The sequence below is a fragment of the Meleagris gallopavo genome, chromosome 1 (genome assembly GCF_905368555.1).
Source record: "Meleagris gallopavo chromosome 1, MGAL_WU_HG_1.1, whole genome shotgun sequence".
Lineage (NCBI taxonomy): Eukaryota > Metazoa > Chordata > Aves > Galliformes > Phasianidae > Meleagris > Meleagris gallopavo.
In genome coordinates, this window is record NC_139404.1 from 98,020,235 (window position 1) to 98,046,750 (window position 26,516).

The window sequence follows — 26,516 nt, forward strand, 5'->3', positions numbered from 1 at the left end:
TATTTGTTTAGTATTTATTTGCACACTTATGACAGTTTTTGACTCTCAGGCACAAATTACTTTGGTATACATAAATTATGCTTGCTGGCAGAGACTTCTGCCATATTGCAAAATTAATCAGCTATGACAAAATTCAAGGATTCAAAAGTGGTTTGAACTTATAGTGAATCCACTTTATCAGGGAGTGACCACCATATCTTTTTGACGTATTGGTCCAAGGTCAACATAAATCACTTGGCAAATGATAAAACAATAACGAAGTACCTTTGAATACAGTTCTTTTTACAGTGGTTAAGCAAAATATTTTTAACTTTTTCAGAGAGAAAATACAAATTTCAGTAACCCAATGGGCAAGAGTTTAAGAATAGAATTAGTTTTTTCAGTAAATCTATGTAAAGAAGATTTTAAAGATTATTTAAATATGGTTAATAGTTTTTTAGGAATAATGGATCAAAAGGAAGACAAATGGCTTTTCTTGGAAACGGCACTGAGAGATTGATCCCAGCTTTAATGAGGCTTAGCTAGAAGAGTGTTAATTATGTTAATTGGTAGATCTAGAGGTAACCCTGATGCATTTAAAGTCCTTTGTAAAAAAATATTACTAATATCATTAATGTTCATTCTCTTTGATGCCTTAAGAGCTTTCTGTGCTATTAGGATGGTGTCTCAGGGTGCTAGCAAAAGCACTCTAGCTGATTTGTTAGTGACAGTCTGGTGCTGCTTAAGAAAGGCTAACTGGTTTTGCTGCAGTTTGCAGCAAGAGTTCAAAAGCACAAGTTCAAGTTTGTCAGGCTTTCCATTAATAGGAATGCAGAATTACTGCTGGGTGGGAGCTGGATAGAAGTGAGAGCATATTACAGTTTGTGAAGCCTGCACTGTGCTTGCTGATGTTGACTATAGCTTCTGAAATTCATGGACAAATGTGTATCAATTTTTCTGAGTAAAGAAAAAAAAATATTTAAGTTCCAAAGCACTAATACTAGTTGTGCAATGCTATCACTGCAACTCTTTTGGAAGCATCTTAAAGTTGAAGTCATGCCATGTTTTTACTTCCTCTTTGAAGAAGCTGCTCCTGTAGTTCAGGTCAAGCATTGCCATTCCTTCTTGCACTATTCTGTAGATTTTCTTTTAACCACAACTTTTTTTGCTCAATCCCTTACTTCAACTTCCTTTATAATGATTAAAAATAAAACAAAAATACTACAGTCCTGCATGATCATCAAGACCAGGGTTGTTTTTCTCTTCGTGACCTAAATAACTCACCTGAGGGCAAGAGCTTCATCTTCCTTGGGAATGTTTGGGGTAATCAGAACTTGATCTTTATGGATTAACTGCTTCAAGAAAATAGGGGAGGAAAGAGTAATGTTTAATCTAAAACTACAGAGCTGCCATTTCTTCATACTTTGTACTTCCAAATGACACTTGGCAGTCAATATTGTGATTGGTGCAGCAGAAGTGACTGGAGTCATTTCCATGCTGCAGTCAGGAGAATGCAAACACCTTCAGATGTCTTTCCAAAAGGGCAGAGGTGACTGCTGGGCATTTATCAATGTGGGCCAATCTTAAAGTGTGTGAAAGAGGAATGGAAAATGGCATGCTATGGTTTAATTATAATGAACTTAGATTTCACATATCAATAATAAATACTGATTATTGGACAAAATATTTCTATATCATTTCACCAGCCTAAGAGGAAGGAATCTGAGTTCCTAGATACCAGGTAAAATTAAAACAGTCTTAGAGTCCTCTGTAAAAGAGAGTGCAGACAATAAACTGTGCAGTCTTACATCAGTTAGTTCCACCTTTAAGGTGGCGTTTATTTTGCATGCTCAACCAATAAATCCCATATGTATACAAATTCTTTCATATTTATTTCCCTAGTTTTGCATTCCAAAGGGAGATAGGTGTAATAGTAAGAGAGGAAAGGAGAAAAAAAAAAAGTGTTTCACCCTTGCAGATAGAATATGTAGAACTTTATGCAAAATTCCTTTGGATTTTTGGTGGGCTTAGATAATCCAGATTTTTTAGATAAAGCAGATTTTTATCTGACATAGTACATTAGTGAAAACGGATTTGCTATTTAAATAAAACCCACAAACAACAACAAACACAAAAAAAGCTAAAAACTAACCCACTTTGTCCTTCATGTTCGCATTAAATTCTACAAACTGGTGGAAGGAGCAATTTCAGGTGACAGATTTCATCAACTAGAGCCACTTCAAAGCAGATTGTCATCTACATACAGCTATGGGTTGGCTCATGCTGACCACATCTCTCTACTTCCCTTAATCTCACAAATTGCCATAGGAGGTGTGAGGCAAGGAATTCACGAAGAAGAGTAAAGATATAACTAGGCCTCAAATGGACATCATGACTTCAATTTGGCATTCTAGAAAACATTGTACTGCCTGCCTCCATTTCCCATTTCCCTCAAGAAATGTAATTTTTCTTTTTTCCATAACAATTCTGGCCTTTTGCAAGCAAATAGCATTGCAGATAGAAAGCTCTTGTTGCTTCCTTCAGTCCTTTAATCTTTTCAGGTGCGAGTGTAAATCAGCACCAAGTTTCCATACCCTATTTTAAAGTATCTAAAATATGAGACCTTTGAATCAAAAATTATCCATGCTGCCCACATCTATTAACATATTAATGGCTGATTTCACCACAGGCTAATATGAGACAGGCATGCTAAAATAATGGATGCTGAATGAAGGCTACAATGTGCTTGGCAAAGGTTATCCTGATATAAGTTGAAATAAAATATTTATTTTTAATTATACTATCTAGTGTATGTTACATATATACTTCTGTATAGAAGTTTATAATGGGAAATTTTTGAGTCCAGTGTGATAGTTTATTAATGGATATCTCAAAATCTGTGCTTTGCATTTTGGGAAGCAAAAAAAACACATAAATGAAAGGATATTACTGTATTTCTGGGAAGTAGATCTTCTAGTAACTGGATCTGCTTTGATTTGGCTTTTATATTTCATTAGCAGAATGAAATGCCATTTACAACAGTGATGTATTGTAAATATTACTGAATTCATGTCACATTTTAATTAAGTATTTTAATGTAATTGCTTCACCCACATCAATTTATACTTGATAGCAGAATGCACTTTATTTTCATTGGCTTTTTTCCAATGAAAGAGACGAATAGGAGAAAAAAGACTACTACTGAAGATAAGGTTAGCAGCTCTGAAATGTTAATAAAATAGTTTAGAAACAAATTCACAATAAAATGAAATATCTTTAGTTAACTTGCAACAATGGCACTGTGTAGTTTGTATGAAAGAGTCTAAAATACTTTTTGTCTGCTCTCTGGCTTAATTACATCTGTCTGACTTATGGGCACAGATATATTGATGGAACTGCACATTTTGGTCTGGACCTAATTCCTTAACATTTATGATGATCAAAGGACATTTTTTTCTCAGTGATAATCAACCTGTGTTTGTAAGCTCACCTTGTATTCTGAGCACTTCATATCTGCATTTAGCATTGTAAATAACAAGTATGGAAGCTCCTTACAAAAATCATACATCTATGAGTACATGTATAGATACATATGTGCAGTAAATTAAAATGCATTTTGTGTTTTCATGTAAACTGTAGAATGAAAAAGACATTAAATTACTCTACAATCTATAAGCAGAAATAAAGGACATATATCATATTACACTAACATTAAAACACCATTGAATTTAAGGTATTTCAATAAGAATTATTATAATAAAACTGCTTTTCTTTTGTTTGTTTTTCCATATTTTATACCATTTGGACTGCTGTTAATGGGAATCAGGATAGAGTCTATACAAAACACAAAATCATTATTAAAAGCCCCTAGTACAGAGAAAGCATAAAATATCAAATGAACCCTATTACATTTCATTCACCATCCTCATTATTTCATCCTCATTTATTCATAATCCTCATTATTGTCCGTTGTTGTTAAAACATATATATGAGGGGAAGTGTAGTATTGCATGTTTCTACAAAGGTCCATGCAAGCATATATCTATAATTATTTGAATAACTGCCAGAAGATTTGTATGAAATAAAAACTGAAAAGCAAACAAATTACACCAGAGATAATTTTTATTGTCCATTCAGCTTGCTTGTTATAAAGCAGCATGATACATGATCAACCATTATTCACAATCTACAAACTTCATTTTAGAGCTTTTTGTAACAGGCAAGATAAGAGAACTCTCATGAGCGCAGTTTCAGATAATGCATACCTTCATTTTGATATGTGGCAGTTACTGAGAATTGATTGCGCATTGAAATGAAAATGCACATTGGGAAATGTACTGTAAAATCATAAAAATAGTTCACATTTATCCTGAAATTAACAATTTTTCTGACAATTTATTCCAAAATTAACAATTTAGACCATTTTTCAGAAAGCACCTGTGGTTTGAAAAATCCTTCCTCCCTCCCTCCCTTTCTTCTTTCCTTCTTTCTGTCCTTCCTTCTTTCCTTCCTCCCTGCCACACTTTACAAAACCCTCACTACACATTTCATACAGCGATGTTCAAATAGACTGTTTTCCCATACCATGGACTGATGGCAGATTTACCTCTTATATAAAGCAAACAGTAAACTGCTAAAACTATTAACAAAAGCATAGAATCTATCTCATTTGAAATATTCCTTTCAATTGATAAAGAAGGGAATTTTTAGTTGTTAATGTTTTCCTTTCCTAAATTTGAAACCAGACTTTGAATCATATTTTTTTTAGATTCCCTAATTATGAGTTTTGAATGCCAGTCTGTACTGGATTACTCTGCAATGGCTTAATTGCAGTTTTAACTTCTATTTCTGTTGTTAAGGAAAATCAAGGTAGTAGATGATTTTTTGGATCCAGTCCACAAACATAGCGACCCGAACGTACACTCCTGGTCGTTGAGCAAGTGCACACTCATAGCCAAATGATGTCACACCTACCAAAACCCATTGGTTACCATCTTCAGACATCAGAGGGCCTCCTGAATCTCCCTGCAATATGCAATTCAAAAGTTAAAAGTGTACAATTGTCAAGCCTGGAGCAGAGCTTGTTTATGATATTTTTTGTAATTGATCCTTAATCATAAAAATTGCATCTTATCTTTTGGACATCAGAAACATAATCAATGTGGATTCTTCTATATAGAAAAAATCTTGAATTAATCAATTTACTTTCTTTTTCTTTCAAGACTGCAATTTTAAGTTCTCATCAGTCTTCTAGATACAGGACTAAGTTTTGAAGGATTATTATATGAGGAATGCTCTGAAAGTAATGCCTGCTATTTTATTGTGTTGGCCCAGGTTGACATCAGAAACAGATGTGAGTGATATGGCAATAAAGGCTGAACATTATCACCAGTATTCTGTTACATTCTCTTGCATGTGACAGATGTCAGCAGAAGAACATTCTGACAGAATGGTGTCTTACATGGAAGTGTGGATGAAGCAAGGGAGTGTCATTGAGTTATTCCATGAGGAAAAAATGTCACCCACTGACTTTCACTGATGGTTACTGAGCATTTATGGAGACCAAACAGAAGTCTTAGTACAGTGAAAGTTGGATTGTGTGGGCAACATTTTCCTATCAATGACACTGTCATATCTGCTGTAAAGAAGTGGGGCCACCTCTGCTGATGCAGATTTTTATGAGCATGGCGTGCAGACTCTTGTTCATCACTGGCAAAAATGCAGAGCAGATGGTGGTGACTGTGTTGAAAACAGTGTTTTGTAGCTGAAAATTTGCTCTATCAAATAGTTTAATTGTGTCTGTTGTATTTTCTATGAAAATATATAGGAGGCATTACTTTTGGAGTGTCCTAAGTACATTTAACCCTTCTCTTTTCTCAACGTCTGGGTGAATGTGTAGCATTATTTTTTAGCTGAATCTATTTAGCTAAGAGGCAGTTCTATTTTCTGTCCCTCCCGAATTTTGACAATTTCAAATTTAGAGGAAATGATGACAAGATTGCCAGAAGAGGAGGTGAGTTTTTCTGACACCTCCTTCTCAATAATTTAGGAGTTACAGAATTGCAGTAGTCTGCAGGCATGGCCAACATGTGGTCTGTGAGCTGCACATGGTCTGGCACAGCTTGTAATGTGGCAGATTCTTCTGCCATGTGATCATGGCAGTGCTTCTGCCTGCTTCTTCCCCAGCCCCGGGACCAGGGAGGGCACAGTGCAGTGCTGACAAATAATATGGCACTATATTTAATTAGCAAGCAGATCATGTCAGCTTTCAAAGATTAGAATTTGAAAAGACATTATAGGCAAAAATGTGCTGCCAAAATCTGTATATCAAGGAATGCTTCATAAAGACTCAATAGTGAAACTGAAAAACAACATATTTAAAAAAAACCTGAAAGTTCAAATGAATTATGTTATAAAAGCTAGCAAATCTGATTACAAAAAAACCAAAAGCTTTTATTGATGGTGAGTTTATTAAGCAATGTATGGAATGCATGGCTGATATAATGTGTCCTGATAGAAAAACAGATTTTTATAAAATCAGTTTATGTCAGTTTATGTCAGTATTACAAGTTTATCAGTCAGGCAATCTGAAGAAACATAAATATCTATTGAACAAAATTTGGAGAGTAAAGCTGCTAATTTCCCTTTTTTTTTTTTTTTTTTTGCTTTGGCAATAGCTGAAAGTAGTGCTGCTACAGGTAATGGCTCAACTTGCGATTTTCATTAGAGATACTGATAATAAATATGATGTCTCTGAAGCAATTGCTTCTTTGGTGTCATTGAAAGGCACAACTAAATCTCTTTATTTGTGTGAAGCAGTAAAAAAACACGTTAAAAAAATTTTCTTTAACTTTCGTCAACATATTTGGTATATCTACAGATGGTGCCCCGGTAATTGTTGGTAAAAAAGATGAACTTATAAAATTATTAGAAGATCATGCAGGTGCCACTGGTAACTCACATTTGATGAAGTATCATTGGACATCACAAAAATTTTATGTGTGAAAGCTTTACGAATGGACTTATGCAAATCATCATCAAAGCTGTGAATTTCATAAAGTCCAAGGGACGGCTAAATCATTGCTAATTCTTGGAATTCCTTAGAAGTATGGATGTTGACTTATGGATCATCACTTAGTTTTCTAAAGTAAGGTGGCTAAGTTTGGGTAAAATACTAACAAGACTTCATGATTGCAAAGTGAAGTCAAGTCCTTCATGGAATCAGAAGGAAGAATTATGCCAGAATATGAAGACTAAAAATGGCTCACAGATTTAGCATTTTTGGTGGATTTCAGTGCTCATTTAAATGAGTCAAACATGTGTCTTCAAGATGCAAATCAACATATCTGTGCTATATTTCAAACCATAATAGCATTTGAAATGAAACTTGCGGCAAGCTCAAGTTATGGCAAATTATTTCATGCATTTTGATACACTAGCTAAACACAGTCCTGTGAACAGTGAAAAATATGCGGAGGTGCTTTCCATTTTGAGAGAGTTTTAGGAATAGGTTTCCAGATTTCCAAAAAAATGATAATTTTTTTTTGTATATTTGTGACTCCACTTTAAGTTTACATAAATACATTACCTGGAAATTTTCAAATGAAATATACAGAGTTACAATCAGACCTTCAACTCAAAGTGAAATGTGGTCATGTCTCTTTATCAGGCTTTTATAAGATCCGTTTCATCCAATAAAAATAGCTCTCAATTCACAGTCACGCCTTGTTCATGTCATTGCTTTTTGGCAGTAAGTACATTTGCGAACAATTATTGTCAAGGATGAAGCACAGGAAGGGTAATATTTCATCAAAAATCTCAGATGAATACCTTGAGAACTCACTGGGAATGCCAGTCACTGCCCTTAAACCAGACTGATGTATTAGTTTCACAAAAACAAGGGCAAACATCCTATTAGTTTTATGCTTAATGTTTTTGTAGTGTATTTTAATGTTTTAATAAAAAAAATACATTAAAAATATGTCTTGTTACTTATTTACATTATTATATATTTTATATGTGGCCCATTACATTCCTTTTTGCTTAGTGCAGGCCAGGCAGGTCAGAAGGTTGGATACCCATGCAATAGAGTGTGGGAGACCAAATTTGAATCATCCTACAGCTTGAGTAGCTATGAATGTCATGCTTTGATGAGAAAGAAAACAACTACTATTTTTTATTATCTGGTTTGAAGTGAGTTAATTCAACTAGTATTATTGTTGTCTTCTCATGGCCCTATGAAGAGAGCTTTAGGGGAGATTTCTGTGGGAACTCAGTCATTAAAATACTTCTGTCTATTACTCTAGGGCATCCACAAAAGTTCAAAGGCTGTGACAGCAGCCTAGAGGACAAAGCAGTATCAGGACTCGCTTGTTCCTCTTTGCTTATGGTTGAATGGTCATTGATCACAATGCTGGTCACTTGTGCTCTGTATCAACTTATAGTGCTACAATTTTATTTTTTTTTTCAGTTTGAGGGACGAAAAACAAAAAGAGATGAGGAATCACAGACGTTGAGGAAAAGACAAATCAAATAGGCTTGCATACACTCCTGCTTGACTAAAGTAGCCAAACTCACTGTGCATGATAAAGATTTAGGATTGTGGTAATAAAGTAAGAGGAGTTATGTGAGGATGTTCCTCATCAGATTTGAGGACAACCAGTCTCCATGCCATGGACTCCATGTTGCTGGAAGAAAGAAGTGTTGACCAACACTGTGCTCTTAAAGAGAAGCGGTACATAATGAGCAGAGATAGAATGGACAGAAGTGAGAAACAGCCCAGGAAGCAGCCTGTAAGATAAATGCAGAAAGGCAGCTTCTCCAAAATACTGTGGTGTCCACTTATGAAATATTTCTAAAGCCTACATATTCTGGGGAAATACATCATTGCTCTACCCCTTTCACTGTGAGAAGCATTTTTGAGATTTTTGACTTACTTGTTATGCATTTCTCTGTACCTTACTTTTTGCTGAAAGTATTCCTCTTTCCTCAGCAGTAATTATTCAAAGCTCAGTGCATAAAATGTCCAGTCCAAATATTTATCTCCTTCCATTGTTGTTTGTGTTAAGATCATACAAAATAGACTTTTATCTTTACAACATGTATTCTGATAAATAGCTAAATATGGTGCATAAAAATAATATTCATAGACAGTGACCATCTGGTTTTAATGACTGGAATATCAAAGAGCACTTTACTCCATAATTAGATGTGCTGTGTGCTAGCAGTGAGAATTAGTCATTTATTCTTACCTGACAGGAATCTACTCCTCCCATGTCATAGCCTGCACAGATCATATTCTCAGTAATAGTATATTCTGGCAACCATTCCTGGCATTTTTCATTTAAAATGAGAGGGACCTCTGCTTCTTGCAATATATTTGAAGTGGGACCTGATGAAAATACAGAATACATTTATGTGCTGCATTAAATATGTATAACACGTTCAGAACACTGATAGCTTTGTTCTTGTTCCAACATGTGGGCATGTTACTGAACAGCAGGAAGCCCCGCCAGACTACTGTATTATTCAGGTTTATGCCCCTGTAACACAATCACTGATTAAATGGTGCTCATTAACTGAATCCTGTCTTTTTGCGTAATGGGACTGAATTTGGTTGTAATTAAATGAAAGTTACTAAAATCAATGACTATGAACTTACTGTAGAGAGATCTAAGAGCTTATTAAAGGCTTAGAAGCTCGGATTTTCCAGTGTTTCCACACTATTCATGGTGTATCTTTGATTGCATATATCTAGTTTTTACAAGCATTTCTATTACTAGTTCTTACTTAAAACTTTAAATACAATTCTACTCTGAAAATACGGATGCAAATATGTACAAGCAACCATGGAAGTGAAATTGCATGTTTATTATTTTACAGAGACTCCAAATTTGGAGCATGTGATATACAAATGAATGTACATTTCACACTACCCTCAGTATTCTTGGCTTCTGGGGAAAATCATTTGCACACTGTCAGAAACACGAATCTTTCTTCTTTCTGATCCCTTCATCTCCCCAGTTATCTGGAAATAAGATGTTCATATTCTGTAAATTGAAAAAAGTAGTCCTCATAACTCCTAGGGAGATGCAATAAGTTCTTTTATTAATTTAATGATTGGAGATGTATATATTTTTTCTAATAAGTATGTTGTAACGTTATTACTTTAGAGAAGAAATGGTGAGGAAGTGGAATAGTACAAAACCTTTTTGTAGAGGAGCATATCTCTAACCTTTTTGACCTTAGTAGCTTCTGTGGAATCAGGAGCAAATTTTCCCAGAATAATTTACCCACCTTCATATCTAATTGCACCCCAGCCAGCAATGGAACAGTTAATTCCTGGTAGAAACTGTTGATTTTTTTGTGGTAAGCAGATAGATTGTATGTAATCTGTGAATGCAAAATAAGCAATCAATTTCAATCTCTTTTCTTTATTCTGTTTTTTTTTTTTTTTTTTTTTTTTAAATGAAGTTCACAGCAGAAAATATTCATTAATTCAAATTCATTTTTGGGACTCAATAACCAGGAAGTAGTGGATGAACTCAAGAATAATTAGACTGTACAAAATGTACAGCCATTCCATCACCCCCATATGGTTAGCATATTTAGGGTTTAGAGTAATGTATACATTTTGTGGAAAAATACAAACTCACTTACTTACCTGTATATTGAACTTTGTACTGAAGATGCATCAGAGCAATATCACTGTCTTTTGTAAGTTTGTTATAATGAGGATTTATAACTATTCGATCAATGTTTTGAACTACCGTTAAAGTGTCTGTCATATTCGACTGGTCATACAAGCCAAGAACTGCTTTCCATGTAGATGGTTGTAATTGTCTCCTGGAAGTTGCAAGGAATATTCATAATTATGAATGATTAATGAACATTCTGAAAAGTATGTTTGATAAAATGTTGATCTTTAACCTCATTATAATAAGTAGCCTGCTCTCAATTTCCCCTCAATTAATAGGAGAATGTAGTAAATGTCCTTACAATTTTGTGATAGTTACACTATCTTAAACATCCATACTGTAAAAGTATGTGATTGACTTTTGATGTTAAGCTTATATGCATTATTTAGAAGAATTAATCATACAGCAGTGCAGTAGAATAAGATACATTAAGTAAATCACTATGTCTTTTTTAACATTGAAAAGAATACTGCTGACTGCTCACAATGCAATTAACATTGGTCCTAGTTAGAAAATTATGGAACTGTCTAAAGAATAATAGATTACAATGTTGTAGAAAATACTTCAGCTCATTGACTCAGAAAATTGGTCCCTTAGTTTTTTATCTAAGTTGAAAAGGATATGTTCAGACAGCTATGGCATAAATCTACCTGCTTTTTTTTTTTTTTCTGAGCCATCTATGCTGGTTTGAAAGTGTTTCTAAGCTAGTGAACGTATGTATTTGCTAGTTTTCTAATCACCCAGTTCATTTTTATTCTAAAACATTATTTCAGTCTGCTTGTTGTATGGAATTGGTTTCTGTTTATCTTTTTGACTGACATCTGGAGGCTACCTTGTTCTAAATTAGCATTTCAGTTAAATATTCAGAATTAAGAACTAAAAATAAGCTGTCACTTAAAGGAAAACTCCAGCAAATTCAAGACAATAAAATAATATCTAAATGAAAATAGAAAAGTGAAATAGGTGAAAAGGAAGCACCAATATAAGTGTGGATTTATCATGTGCAAACTAACCTGGCTTGATCCCCCTCATTTCAGGGGCTTTGTGTGGAATATACTCCTGTAATGTAATGAGGAGGCATTCTTATATTGGCATAGCCTCCTCAGTATTATTATTTAGCTATTTATAATGAAAAGTCTACTATAATTTTGAATAATAATATTTGTCTTTTGCTATTGCAGTTTCTGAGTGTCTTCTTCAGTACTAGTTTCTATTACAGACATTATGGAAACAAACCTTAGAAAATATTTATATGCATCATTTCTTCGTGGTACAAATAACGCTACCTGGAGGACATTGCAATATTGCCTAATCAATATTTATGAATCAAGGTTCATTCCAATTATGCACAGTAGATCTTGATCGATCTGTGATACTTAACAGGAGGAATGGGCAACACTGAATTTACCTTTCTTAGATATTTAATCCTTTAACCACTACATACCATCCTCTAACTGCTAATAGAGATTCCTGTGAGTAATGGAGGCCCCCATTACTTATAGGTAAAGTAAAAATGCTTAGTATTAATACCATATATTTTAAATGTTCATTGTTCAGAAAATGGCTCTTGGTTTCCATGACTGTCTGCTTTAAAATAAGGACTGAGGATTTACTACTACGTAGCAGAGCCTTTACTTTGTGTGATTAAAAACATAGTAATTAAACAGTGAAGTTGTTATTAATTTTTTATATTAGAATCACAAATTATTAATTATCTGATACATCCTTAATCAATCTGCATATAAAGCAAGTGTTTCACGTTCTTTCTTAAAATGAAAAAGACATGGTATGGATGTCATTTGGCCATCTCAACTAGTCGGCAGGATGCCCTGCAGTCAGTGGAGACAAAGATGCACTTGTGAATCTGTAATAATTTCATTTCAAACATCTAAAAAGTACCTCTTACCAATTATTTCAATATGATCCTTTGAAAGTGTGATTTGCTCTGTAGAAGACCAACCAATGGCTCAAGATTATACTTCAGCCCAACTTTAAGGATACATATCTACCATTTGGATACTTGCATGTTGTGGGAGCATTAGAATGCATTAACTTATGAGTACAGTGAATGTTACCCATATACGCAGTGTGCTGCTGTCACCAGCCATTCCTCATTGACAAGGGAGGCTCCACAAACGGGTCTGGAATTAAAATGAAGTGAGACAATCCAAGGCCAAGCCTCTCTTCTGGCATCACTTCCACCTACAATCCTTGTTCCTTTGTTCTCAATTTCCAGGCGTTTTCCACAAGCTAAAATAAATGCATATATGTATTTTAAATAAATAAATGCAAATTTGTAGAAGAACACTGTACGCTTTATTTGAGTAGTTAAATTCTTGGAAAAATAGTCTTGGTACTACCTGACCTGCTATTCAAAAATATTATTACTGTGGAGAAAAGTTTGCCATTTTATAGCTGAAATCAAGATGCAACTTCATAACTTGGATTTAGATGTTTTACATCCTCAGATCTTAAATTTTTTTTTATATATTTGCTTTCAGTATAGACCCGTCTCCAGTGTATACTTAACTCTGAAAACAAGCGAAGATTGTAAATTTTTCTGTGTTTATATCATTACAAGCATAGCTTTTATAGTCCATTTCCTAACCTTTCAATTCAAACTATAAACATAAGGCTTTATGGACTGAACAATCTGATTTCTGTGTGAAACATTCCTAGGGTAAATGTACTTACGTTTAATGTTACACTGCAGATGAATCACCAGGTTGTTTAAACAAAGTTCTCTAGAAGGAAAGTATAATTAAATCACAAGTATCTGCACACCAAATAACTCTCTCATATATGTAAAGGTACATTCGTTTCATTAGTTTATCTAATATTTAAATCTAGGATTTTGGCCACAGTCTTTTGTGTTATAATAACAGTTTAATTGTAAACAGAAAGCATTATGTTGTACCTAAGATGAAATGTACATGTTGTTCCTTAATAGACACGATATATGCTATGGACATAAAAGTAGATTCCTCTGGTGTTTTAAGGAACAAGTCATCTGTCTATGACAGATTCTAAATAAAACTGCAACTGCATATGGCATTTATTTTACCTTTTGGGAAGTTTTCAATAACTTGCCGCTAGAGATCAGTGTAACCAAAGAATTTTGAAACGGTTAGTTTGATATCACTGTATCTTTTTTACTAAGATTATAGTGCACAATAAAATATATAGCTGCATATAGAGGGGAAGGAATTATTTAGCGGAGATATAAAGCCAGAGCCTGAAAAGCATGAAACCACAGATCAAAACTACTCAAGCATTTCTGATACCTAGAGGTTTTAAGATTATCTTCATAGCTTGTAATGAATCTGAACACTTGGGACAGTGTGTGTGCTAGCAATTTAAATTGGATACACAGAAATATATCAGGAAAAAAAAAAAAAGTCAGCGAAGAGCTAGGTCGCACTATGCATTTCCATTTCATTTTTTCAAAGAGATAAAAGGAAGCATTCTTTAAGCATAATATAGCATTATGCATCCCTCACTATGTTTGCACTAAAATTTGGCATTTTTTGTGGGAGAAATAATGAGTGACAGCCCGGCAAGTGAGAATATGTAACCTTCCCCTCCATCCCTGTCTAATTAAATCTGCACTCACTCTGTGAGTGTAAGAGGGTGAACTATGCCTCCAGCCCTGTGTTGTATCATACAAACTAGCCAATCTAATAGTCAACTTGTCAGATTTTTATGTTGAAATTGGGGTCTATCTCCCACCATCAGTACCTACTAATTGTTTAGTAGAAGATACTTTATGGGAGTCCACTTTTTTTGTCTATTTGGAGTAAATTTCCAGTATGAAAACCATTTCCTTGCCTGCATTTCAATTTACCAGTCCTCAGTTATTTCTTGGTTAGCTCAGGAGAGTCCAAAAGGCAGTGGAGTCACATTGCATGTGCTGAATACCCATCCTATGTGCCTCTGTGAGTGTCATCTGTGAAGGAGCATGCTGGGAAGAAATCTGAAATCTATGAGTATGGTCTCACATAGGAATGGCAAAAAAAAAAAAAAAAAAATGCCTGTAGCATCTGCTCATGTATATCTTCAAAGCAGAATTTTGGCCCATACAAAGCAATTCTGCCAAGAAATACATTACCTAATGGCATCAGAGAACAGTTATGCTGTTTCTGTACCACAGCTTTCAGATATGTGTGTGTGAGACCCTTTACATTCATGACCATTACTCTTGAAACTAAGACCAAAAGCTATGTGAGAAATACATTTTTTAAATTTGATTACCAATTTGATTTTTCAATTATCAAATCTATGTGATCATTCTAATATACACACAACAAAAGCATGTGAGACTTTAATAGTGTCACCCTGTAAAATGATTCCTATCAGTTTTCTAGATGAAAAATATCTATCTAGATATCCATTTCATCAACAAAAATACCACTAAGATTAATGAACTTATTCCATTCACTCCTGCATTAATTATCTTTAACTGTTTAAGAGATATTGACAGAAGACATCTTTAAATCACTGCCGTTGTTTAAGATCTCTTGTGGTTATCCTTATTTAGACATGTAGTCAAGAAAAAAATGAAAAGTAACTTGCAATGATATCTCAATTGTAAAATATCCCTTCACCACCAGTAAAAATGATAAATGTTGGGATTAACAGAGTATAACTGGAACAAACAATGTATCTTTTTTTTTTTTTTTAATATAGAAATAATACAGCATATCAAATTAAGAATTCCCACCCACTTTGTTACCATATCATATCATAGAATCATATCATAGAATCACAAAGTTGGAAAAGACCTATAAGATCATCTAGTCCAACCGTCTTCTCACTACCACTGCTACCACAAGCTACTAAAGCATATCTCACAGCTCCTATAGAGCTATATATATAATACTATATAATATATAATATACCATGTGATATGCTCATAAAGGAAACCTGAAAGAACATGGATTCTTGACATCTTCCACATCATTTCAGCATTTTAGCAATTATACAGTAATTTTCTGCATCCATGTTTGTTGTAGGATTCCAGGATAATGTTTGTTACAAAACTTATAAGCAGAAACTCAGTAACTGAAGTCATTATATAATGTTTTATTTGATGGTGGCAATCTTTCCTACTTTTTAGAGGTATACTTAAACCCCACTATTTCCTCAGAAATTAATCCTGGGCAAACATTACATTTTCATTTAATCTACAAGAAACACTGACAGTTTGTATGTCTTTTCAGAATCACTTCAGGTGTTATTTGGACTGAGGAAGATAAGCATGTAATGCATTCCAAGGATCATCTTATCTAATGATAAATATGGAGACATGATGTGAGAGTGACATGTGGAATCATTTTTGAACTAAATTAATTTGTCTAAACATAGATATGGCTGTTGTCTTAAGTGTCTTATCAATAAACTCAATGGATTACAAAATGTGATTCATCTTATTCCAGAAAAGATAGCTTGACGAATTAGAATTTGGAAGTACTTATTTTTCTCTGTTGATATTAGAGAGAACCAAAACTGATATCTCCTATAACCATGGAGGAATGCCACCCAACTTTAATCCTTCTACTGGTGCTTAAGTTTTGATGTATTCATAGTTTAGAGATCTCCAGATAAGAAACATTTTATAAATAGCATTTTCAAACAAAATGTGCATGTAAAAAGAAATGTAAAAGTAACAGTATTAATAATTTCCGCAATAAATATATAAAAATGTCACATAAAATTATACCAAATGCTAAAAATGCATCGCTCTCCTTTAAAATTTGCAATAGGCAAATAAGAATGGAAGGTGCAAAAGTGAACTGCACTATGAATATAAAAATAAATAAATAAATAAATAAATTAAAATAAATAAATAAATAAAAATAAATACATATAAATAAATATATATATAATATAACATATATAATATATAATATATATAATATATATTATATATAATATATAAATATTTATATAAAAATAAATATATATAAATAAATATATAAAATTCAGTGGTAGATATAGAATAAAACCTATTTTAATGGTCCAGACCTCTTACAGAATCATGTTAGTCTTCAGATAAACTTAAGCTAGAAATTATTGTATAAATTATAGTCACTGCATTTGCAATTTTCCTTAGTATGAGGAAGCAACCTCACTCTACTCACTTTTTTGAAAATATTAGGCTCTGATTAGCTACTTCGGTGATGTTGGCAAATGGACCATCTCCAGTGAATAATACAGTTGATGACATATTTGAATTCCTGGAAGGAAAAGACACACACAGATATTTTTAGAAATTTATCGTGTTTCATTGGTGGAAGACTGTCTGGGAAACGATGATGTTTGTGGAATTATCTGGAGATGTGTGAGGATTAAAAATTTCACGGATTAAAATATGACTTCCCTAACTTCTTTCTCCTTATCCTAAGAACTCCAGTGCTACAATGATATTAAAATAGAGAAAAAACAATTCTTTTAATGAAAGTAAATTATGAGTTTATCCTCTTTTGTGCCACAAGGAATGGTTTGCAATACTGATTCTTAAATATATGGAGACAGATGGTGGTGGTATGGCAGTAAAGACTGAAGCTTCTTGACAGTATCCCATTACATGTTGTTGCCATGTGACAGTTGGCAGCAGAGGGGCAGTCTGACAAAATGGTGTCTGGCATGGAAGTGTGGATGATGTGAAGGTGCGTCATTAAATTTCTCTATGTGGAAAAAATGTCATCCATTGATATTTGTTGACTCTTGCTGAAGGTTTATGGAAACCAAACAGTGGATGTGAGCACAGTGAGGTGCTCGGTGGCACATTTCAGAAGTGGTGATAGCAACAGTGGATTGATTCTGCTGGTGCAGATTTTTTATGAGTGCAGCATGCCACGCTCTTGTTCATCGATGGTGAAAATTAGCACAGCTAATAATGGTGACTGTGTTGAAAGTTAGTATTTTGTAGCTGTGAATTTGCTCTATCAAGTAGTGCTATTATGCTCTTTAGTTTCTTTATCTGTTGTAGTTTCTGTGGAAATAAATAGAAGATATTATTTTTGCAGCAACCTACTTAAATGCTGAAATTTCTGGATTACAGGCTGGATATTCTCTGAGCTTTTATTTTTACAATAGGGACTTTATTTAGCTTCCTCATATTTCTGAAATAAAATCTGAAGTGCTTTTTTGAGAAAACCTTTGGTAATTTCATTTGATTCATTTGTTTTCTTTGAATTCCTGAGATGCACACAGCTGGAGATTCCTAAATGTTATCAGTGATTGCAAAACCAAGCTGCTCTTCTTTCAATTAACGTATTGATAAATAATGAGTGTTTCTGTAAGTATAAGAAATCATATACTTTTCCTGGAGCAATGCAGTTTAGTGATAACAATATAGTTTGTTCTGCAGCTCCAGCAATTCCAAGTCACAGCTCTTAAATATTCCTTGATTCAAGGCATTATCATACATTTGGTGTACTCAAGACAAAATAGTCTAATAAGATTGCTTTGCTAGAACTGATTAGCATTCAAAATACAGTTAGTTTTTAATTAGAGGAATGATAATGGCATATTATGATAGATTTTAGCTCTAATAATCTAGCATCTTATCATTTCAAAAGGAAGAAAGATTAACACCATGGGCCAGATCCTAAAGGTGATGCGTAATTTGAGTTTTCACTGGGGATCTACCATTAATGAAAATCATTTATTAGAAGTATTGAAGGCTATGACAAAAATGGCCTTAAGGAAGCTAACCTACGAGTTAAGTAGCCCTCACTAGCCAGAATTTACAGAATAATTTTGGTTAGGTTTCTTACACACAGATCCATGCAGGTATTTCAGTCTCTATTTATGTCCCTGATATGACCAGTAACAATAAGCAGTACCAAATGTTATAAAAGATTCAAATGAAGTGGTACATTTCTGAATAATTATTCTGAATAATAATACCATTTATTCAATAACTACAATTTTTTTCTCTTATCTAAAAAAAAAAAAAAAAAAATCCACATGCTATGAAACTCCTCCTGTGGCTTCCAGGTGACAACTGACATGACATTAAGTCTATCACCAAGCTATCAGGACTGTTCTCATTCTGGCTGCAAATAAGGCCTCAATACACTGAGAAACAGGTTCTTTTCTACATCCACTCAATGCACTCAAAACACTATTTTGCACACAAAATAGCATTTTGCCACACTGGAAAGCCTGGGTCTGGCAGTCAAAAGTCAAAAGGATTTTATCTGGTATTTTTATTAGCTAGGCATGTAGCTACTACTCCTGACCATTCACTACTGGAGTAAATGAAAATGTAAGTGACCTGGGCATCTCAAACATGAAATTTTATTTCAGTTAATTAATTCTCAAGAATTGTATGAGTTCATGAATAAAACAGGCTGCAGATCTGCCAACACTGGTCCCAAAGAAACAAATGTGTTTGAAACCAGACAAAATGGTAGAAAGTTCAGTGTCTGATTGAAGAAAAGCAATGCTAATAACGACAGCAATAATCAGGCATGGCAGTGTCATGCACATGGTCACAAAGCACATGCTGAACAAAGGACTCTTCTTCAGGTTTCTCAGTTCCATCACACTGTGCATCTTTTTCTCTGGACTCACTAAGAGTATTTGTGAATTATTTCCCTAACCTATATTTTTGTAGATGCACACATGGACATCACTCTAGATTTGCTTGTTTGGCATGTATCACAGATACAACAGCTGCATACTTGAAGAATGGAGGCAAAAGGATTCTGATGTATGATATACTAGAGCCTGTTTGAACATTACAGTTTGTAGCTCAGCAGGGCATCATTTTCATAAAATAAACAGTAAATGAGACTAGTGAAAGCAGTTAATAGTGAAAGTAAATAATCCCAGATTAACCTTAGCCTCTTTCTCTGGTAATTCTAGGTAATTATTCAGTAGAACAGCATGAGATACAGCCTACCAAAGACCTGCTATTACAAACATCCATTTACTAACAAACATGGTGCTAGTTGTTAACAAATATGCTGCTAGAAGGAGACAGATTCAAAGAAAGTATAAATAGTGTGATATTTAAGTGATCTCTGTATATGTGTGAAAGTTTCATTCTGCTATCAGGATTTTTAACAGAAGTAGCATCCAGGATATAGAGTTGATGCAATTTAGGTATAAAAACATTATTTAAAAAAAAAACAACAATGGGAATAGGTAAAAATCTGAGCAATGGAATTAAAAAGAATTAACCAAGAAACTTAAAAGAATTTTTTTTTGACAAGAGAGTTTGACACTATTGTAGAGACAAACTCTGAAATACATTAATATAGAATGTTATTGAGACAACAGCACAAATAATTTTAAAATGTTAATAGAAAATGTCATGGAAAACAAGTTCAGTGAAGCCTGTCAATTACTGAAATATAAACTAAACCATTAGACCACAAAATGACTAGTATTCAAAAGTTATAGAGGAAAAAGAGCGACAGGCAGGGAGAAAGAGGGACAGGAAGAAGGCTAATGGCCAATGTAAATGGATGAGGTATCTGACTCAAAGAACACTTTGTCATATTTTCTATGTCTTTATATACATGCATAAAAAAGATAACTACATACCAATATTACAAATAGAATTTGGTGCATCTGATATGTACACAAAAGCAGTACTTAACCAAAGGAAATAAGAATAAAACAGTACATATTCATTGGATGATTGAAAATGCTTTCAAATAACATTTTGTCTTTTTCCTGGCCCTCTTTACTTTGCCATTTCTACAGTTAATTTATGAGGCAGGCATTTGCAGGCATCTTACTTTTGTTGGAGAGCAACATAATAAACTGCAAGCTAAGAATTTTATTTGATTATTACTTGAGTAAATTACATTCCCTAAAAACCTCAGCACTGTAGGAAAGACATTTATTATTCATTGGATGGCAGTGAAATTTCATGCAGTGTAAGTGGGGCCAGAATTTGGGCCATAAATTTTTGTAAAAATACAACACTTCTGCACTAAACTCTCCTCGCCTCTTCCATAGAAATTCCGCTGAATAGCAGCAACTGAAGACAAATCTGCTTTTTCAGTCATATGCTTCCCTTCTTCCTCCAGTCTCAAACACACCTCAAGTGAAATAGTTTCCTACCCCCAACAACTCATGTTTAATGATAGGTATGAAATGTATTGGGAGCCCAGTTACAGGATACTCAAGTGGTTATCTTGAATTTACTTGAAATGAACATCAGCATGACAGTAAAGCAGCCAAGGCTCCTGTTTTCTCAAGATTTAATTTTGTGCTGTTCTCACAAAAATGAAGTCATAAATGATGACACAGTGATAAAAGACTAATGCTCTCACATGAGCCTCACAGTGTGCTCCAATATGTGTACTCATATTTAAGCTGCTGTATTCAGAGTTAGCAATACAGTGACGAATGACATAAAAATAAGCATTGCGACAGGTACAAATTTGGTCACTGATTTTGAACTTCATTTACTACAGAAAAGTATATTTGTTTCAGTTTTTATAGGTGGTAACAATACCACTAAAATGATGAGAAAAACACAAACTCACAAACTCAGCAAAGCGTCAAACAAGTTACAAGAGCATATTATATTTTCACTCACCCTAATCCCAGCTGCTGGCACACACTGTCTGAAATCTTTTCATTCCAATCATCTGCACATGCCAGGTGCCATACCTTCCCAATCCTGACCTGTACCAGTCCTTCAGTGCTTGCAGAACCATTAAGCAATCTCACTGTAGACCAAAATGGACAGAAGCATTTTAGACAGGTGATTAAAATACAAAGCAAAACCACCCCCAGTGAAAAACAACACAGTATGCGCAGATTTATTATTGCCAGCAAAGAACAAAAGAAGTAAAAATGTTAAGATGCACTACAGCAGTAATAAACCCAGCATGTCCAGGATGTTGCGTTCCTATAGGGAGGAAACATTATCTTCTTCTATATTTCTGCCACAGGACAGTTTCATAGCTTGTATTTTGCAAGTGTCTCATGAAAAGACAGCAAATAGTATATTTTCCATCTACTCTAAACAATGTTTATTCTTAGCCAGCACTATGTAATTTCCCACTGCTGTGTGAAGTTTTAGCTATACAATGTTCAGTAATGATAACTGGAAATAAAGTTTAAAAACAGAACTAATTGAAAAATAGGATTATCCAGTTTCAGTTGCTATGATAACTTTTGCCTTCATTGCAGCTTAAGTTAAAATAATAGTAATAGCAATAAAGCTCTCTGGAAACCAGTATTTCCATCAAAAGTTTTTCCAAAAGAGAGTATTCAGAAGAAAAATTTGTAAAATCATCAATAATGTATTGAAAAAATTTATGCTATTGGCATGGTGACTGAGGAAGTTGGAGAAGAAGGTCAACAGAATCCCCTCTATAGCACGAGCTAAAATTGCATTTGAAATAAGTAATGGTTATTGTCAGCATGAAGGAAGAAAAAAACACAAGGTATCTGTAATTTACTGGTTACTGATTTTTTAAAATAATATTAGCTCTCCAGAAAACTATTTTCCACTGCTTTTTCCATAATAATTAAAGCCTTCCTATAAACAAACAAACAAACAAATGAATAAATAGGAATGCCTCTTTGAAACTCAGAGCACACGAATGAAGTGATATATGGGAGTAGATTAATGGTAAACCTCAATCATGCTAAATTTTGGAGTACTATTAAGAATCTCAGAATTGCATGCAGTTTGAGATTTCTCCAAGTTATTTTTGACACCTTTCCTCTCTCCTACTTGAACTATAATTCGTCTTCCTTTCTCCTCATCACTTCCACATTCATCTCCAAACACACTTCTGTTAAGCAATGAAAGACTTACCGAGCACTCAAAAGTATTTAATTCAAAAGTTCATATATTTTAGTACTTCCCATATGAAGACATATGTTATGTCTTTCCTTTGCTGCCCATGGGGAGTTTCAGAAGTTGGGAGTATTTGAAAATGCCAGTTTGTCAAGTTTAAAATGGCAGGTATGATAAGAAATTGAAATTCAGGAAAAGGAACAAGTATTTTGGACACTGAAAAGACTCAATGTGATGGTGTCTAATTAAATTTTCATTTTATTTTAAAGATTAGATTGATTCAGCCAACTTTTGGATTAAATGGGTTTTTGGAAACAATTCTGCCAATCCTTCAATGTGAGGTAATTTGTTAAGAAGGAATAGACAGCCTATGGGAAAATAAATCTTTGGGAAAACATACAAAATGTTAATGTAGGTGATGGTAATTTCTCCAGATATTTGGCAAGGTCTGGAACAAAACTTTCCGGGTCCTCTTTGCTTAAGAAGAAGCTGAAGTGAATTTTATTTTGTTCATTTTAAAAGGCAGGATATTATTGCAACAAAATAGCTAAAATATTAATACGAAGGCTGAATTTGGGCTTTCATACACACACACATATATAAAAGATGTTGAAATCAATACAAACTGTCAGCATACATCTAAGGACATATCTGAAGCACAGAAGTCCTCCTTAAAACAAAGGCAGATTATGATGTATAGAGCTTAAAAGCCTGCTTTTAACTTTCCCATTAGTGCTCCATAATACAATGTCAGAAAAGCACTTTGTCAGGAACAGTAATTTGGTTTCTGCTGTAGGCCCAACATGATTTTAACATCAGTTTTACATTTAAGTTGTTGTTTAGGGAATATTATTTCCATGTTACATGAGATGAAGCCATATGTTGTAAACCTAAATTTTTGAAATGGCCATTTTATTAGAAGATTAAGCAACAGTAGCTATTGCTTTCCCTGTTGTAGGAATCTGCACATTCTCAGTGAGCAACAGATGCCACTTTTGCAGCTGTGCCATGTCTTCACCCTGTGGCAATGCCTCCATGAGATGGAGTCCAAGCAGTCTGGAGGATGCCAGGTGCTGCAGTTTGACTCCCCACTCAGAAGTATTTGAGAGTTTCCTTACCCCACACTGCAGCATTTACACTGTTATTCATCTCAAATTAATTGCATGAAAAAGTGATAAAATTTGGAAATCTGAAATGGATGTAGGGGATAGCATGTAATGAGTTTTCATTTTATTTTGAGGTCATTATAAGCAGTCACAACTTTAAGGATAGAGTGACTTTCTTACTTTACCAGAAATTTCCGCCAGATTACATACATTGACTCAGAAATGTGATTTTGCTTTTCTATCCCTGACAAAGCCAAAAGATATTGATGTGTAAATTTGCATGTCTTGCATGCAGTTGCAGTAGTTCACACAAGCTGTGTTATTGTGTCTGTTTGCCTAGGTAACACCTACTAAATATACATGCATCCTTTTTCTGTGTATGAAGAGAAACTCACTGCATTTTTCTTCATCAGAGCCGTCTTCACATTGAGGTAGCTTATCACAAAGGTTATCCAGTGGTATGCACTCTCCACTACGACACTGATATTCTTCAGGTGCACAAGCTCCTAAAGGAGAACAGAAAAGGAAAAGGAAATTGTAATTACTAGGTTATGTTGATGTTCAATGCAGATTATCCAGTTTACCAGAAAATAAAATTGATTGAATAATACAGAGAACTTTTTCCCAATGCCCTTCTGCTCTAATTCTCTGTTCTCTATTTCCTTGCTTCCCCTTTCCTTTTATCTCTTTTTCAGAATAAAGACTATTTTTAAATAAGTAGAAGGGAATATATATCACATACAGAGTATATATAAAACTATAATTATTTCTGTGTTCGAAATGTATTTTTAATGGTGCAGTTTATTTTGTGGAAGTCTTATTTAAGGCAAGACAGTTGATCCACTTCTAAATTTTTAATATCCATATAAAATTATTCATTTGACAGAATAGACTGTTGTGTAACATGTATGGAAAAGAATATGATTTCTAAACACATTAACTGGCAACAACTGATGCCAGATTTTCTACAGAAATCATTTTGCATGGCTAGATGAGAACAAGATTTTTCAAATCCACCTTTAAAAAAATTATATTTTATACCATAAAAAGTATTTATTGTCAAATTATGCTTCGTTATCAAAATCTCAATATTTCATGGAAAAGTAACACGTGAAGAAAAATCTGCTTTTCTTCAAAAATTCACTTAATGGCAATGCTTTTATCTTTGACCTGTAGGCTAATGAAATTAATGTGTGTCCTTTGGCTGCAAAGATCATGAATAAGCATAATTCTTTTGGAAATGAAAACCTTTTAATATATTTAAGAAGAACTGGCCATGGCCACTTTGAGAACTCTGCCTCACTAAGCTTAATTCTTATTTTACAACCAAATGTGGGGAGAGGTTCATTTTTGCTGAAACAGCTGAAAGAAGTCTTAGCATTTCTGGGCTTAATAAATGTGATAGAGAAAGAAGAAAGAGAAACAGTAAAATGGGCTTATGCCATTATAAACCTGCATCTCAGTCTTGTACAAGGGGAGTTGATTTTGCAACAATAAATCAATTGTTGTGATTTTTCAGATATTAAGAAAATTAATGTAAGTGCTACTGCTAATCTGTAAAAGAGTTGCAGCTAGTTAACATGCCTGAAGATAATTGTCTTTATGATATTTAAAGAAGAAAAGTGTAGATTCTTGTTTTCTTTCTCTTTATGCAAGTGAATGGTACTGCACACATCTCTGAACACACTGCTTTTCCATTCTCTTATTTCTGTTGTCAGACTTCCACAAAAGTAACACAAAATCTTTAGTTAGTTTCAATAAGACTTGTTCTAGAGATAGTGTAAGGATTTGTCCTAGTAAGCATACTGCTCTTGCATATACTTTTGGATTTGGCTCAATTTTGCGTGTTTTTGGAGAGACAATCACTGAATTTTGCAAATGACAGGTTTAATTGCAATCAAGAAAAACAGAACTATTTCATCAGGGGACAGACTAGGACCAGAAACACTGCTGTCCAAATATATAAGAGTACCTTTTCCCAGATCCTTCATGTATTAAGTGCACTGCTGGCAAGTTTACAGAGGACACAAGCTAAGTGGTGCAGTTGATACAGCAGAAGGAAGGGATGACATCCAATGGGACTTGGAGAAGCTTGAGAAGTGGGCATATGTAAGCTTAATGGGATTCAACATTGCTCTTGAGTTGGGGCAATCCCAGATATCTGTACAGACTGAAAGAAGAACTCATGGAGAGTAGACCTGCAGAGCATGACATGGGAGTCCTCCTCATAGATGAAAAGCTGGCCATGAGCTAGCAGTATGCACTCGTATCTCAGAATACCAATTGTCAGACATTAATGACATCATCAAATGTGTGAAAAAGTGATATAATGACAGAGTTTTAATAAACAATCATTAATATTTGCCCTCTTAATATTTAAAATGTTTATCAGCCAAAATAATGAGTCACTTTTTCGCATACAATTGCAAAGAATTGGAGATGGTACAGATACTGACAATAGGTCATTTTGTAAAGTATCAAAAATGTCACTTTTTATTCTAGAAAACATAAAGTGCAGATGGGTAACTGCTAATCTTTTTAACTTTTTGGTATTTCTGTTGACTAAGAACAGAGAGACACCCTCTAAGTGCACTTTTATATTTCAGCTCTGGTATAAGCTCTTAAAGACAGGAGATCATATACTTACCTAGATGGTAGCCAGTAGTAAAGTTTGCAAGAAATCCCTTCTTTGTTGAAGTATTGTCCGTAAAAAGAGTTACTGTCATCTGGTTTGTTGTAGAGAAGACATCAGGCAATGGGTCGTTTCCTGTATAGACAGCTATTCTCCAGGAAAACATGAAGACATTAATGTTATATTCATGCTACTGCATGAATGCAGCTATTTCTCAAAAATAAATGCAATAAGATTGCAATGACCAAAGCTCAACCCCTAATTTGACACATCAGAACAGAAAATAAGGTTTGACCAAGACACTGTTTGTCCAGGAGCAT

The 26,516-nt window shown here is 34.1% G+C and overlaps 1 protein-coding gene across 1 annotated transcript in view; it reads right to left on the reverse strand.

The window, feature by feature from the left end:
- Nucleotides 1–4,389: 4,389 nt before the first annotated feature.
- TMPRSS15 (transmembrane serine protease 15) overlaps nucleotides 4,390–26,516 on the reverse strand; it is a 56,715-nt gene continuing 34,588 nt past the window's right edge. The window contains exons 18-27 of the mRNA XM_010722365.3: nucleotides 26,212–26,343; nucleotides 23,960–24,070; nucleotides 21,244–21,376; nucleotides 16,817–16,912; nucleotides 13,371–13,420; nucleotides 12,752–12,926; nucleotides 10,643–10,824; nucleotides 10,276–10,371; nucleotides 9,231–9,370; nucleotides 4,390–5,004 (exon numbers count right to left, since the gene is read on the reverse strand). Coding sequence (XP_010720667.3) covers nucleotides 4,834–5,004; nucleotides 9,231–9,370; nucleotides 10,276–10,371; nucleotides 10,643–10,824; nucleotides 12,752–12,926; nucleotides 13,371–13,420; nucleotides 16,817–16,912; nucleotides 21,244–21,376; nucleotides 23,960–24,070; nucleotides 26,212–26,343 — 1,286 coding nt within the window. The 3' untranslated portion in view covers nucleotides 4,390–4,833. The remainder of the gene's footprint in view (nucleotides 5,005–9,230; nucleotides 9,371–10,275; nucleotides 10,372–10,642; nucleotides 10,825–12,751; nucleotides 12,927–13,370; nucleotides 13,421–16,816; nucleotides 16,913–21,243; nucleotides 21,377–23,959; nucleotides 24,071–26,211; nucleotides 26,344–26,516) is intronic.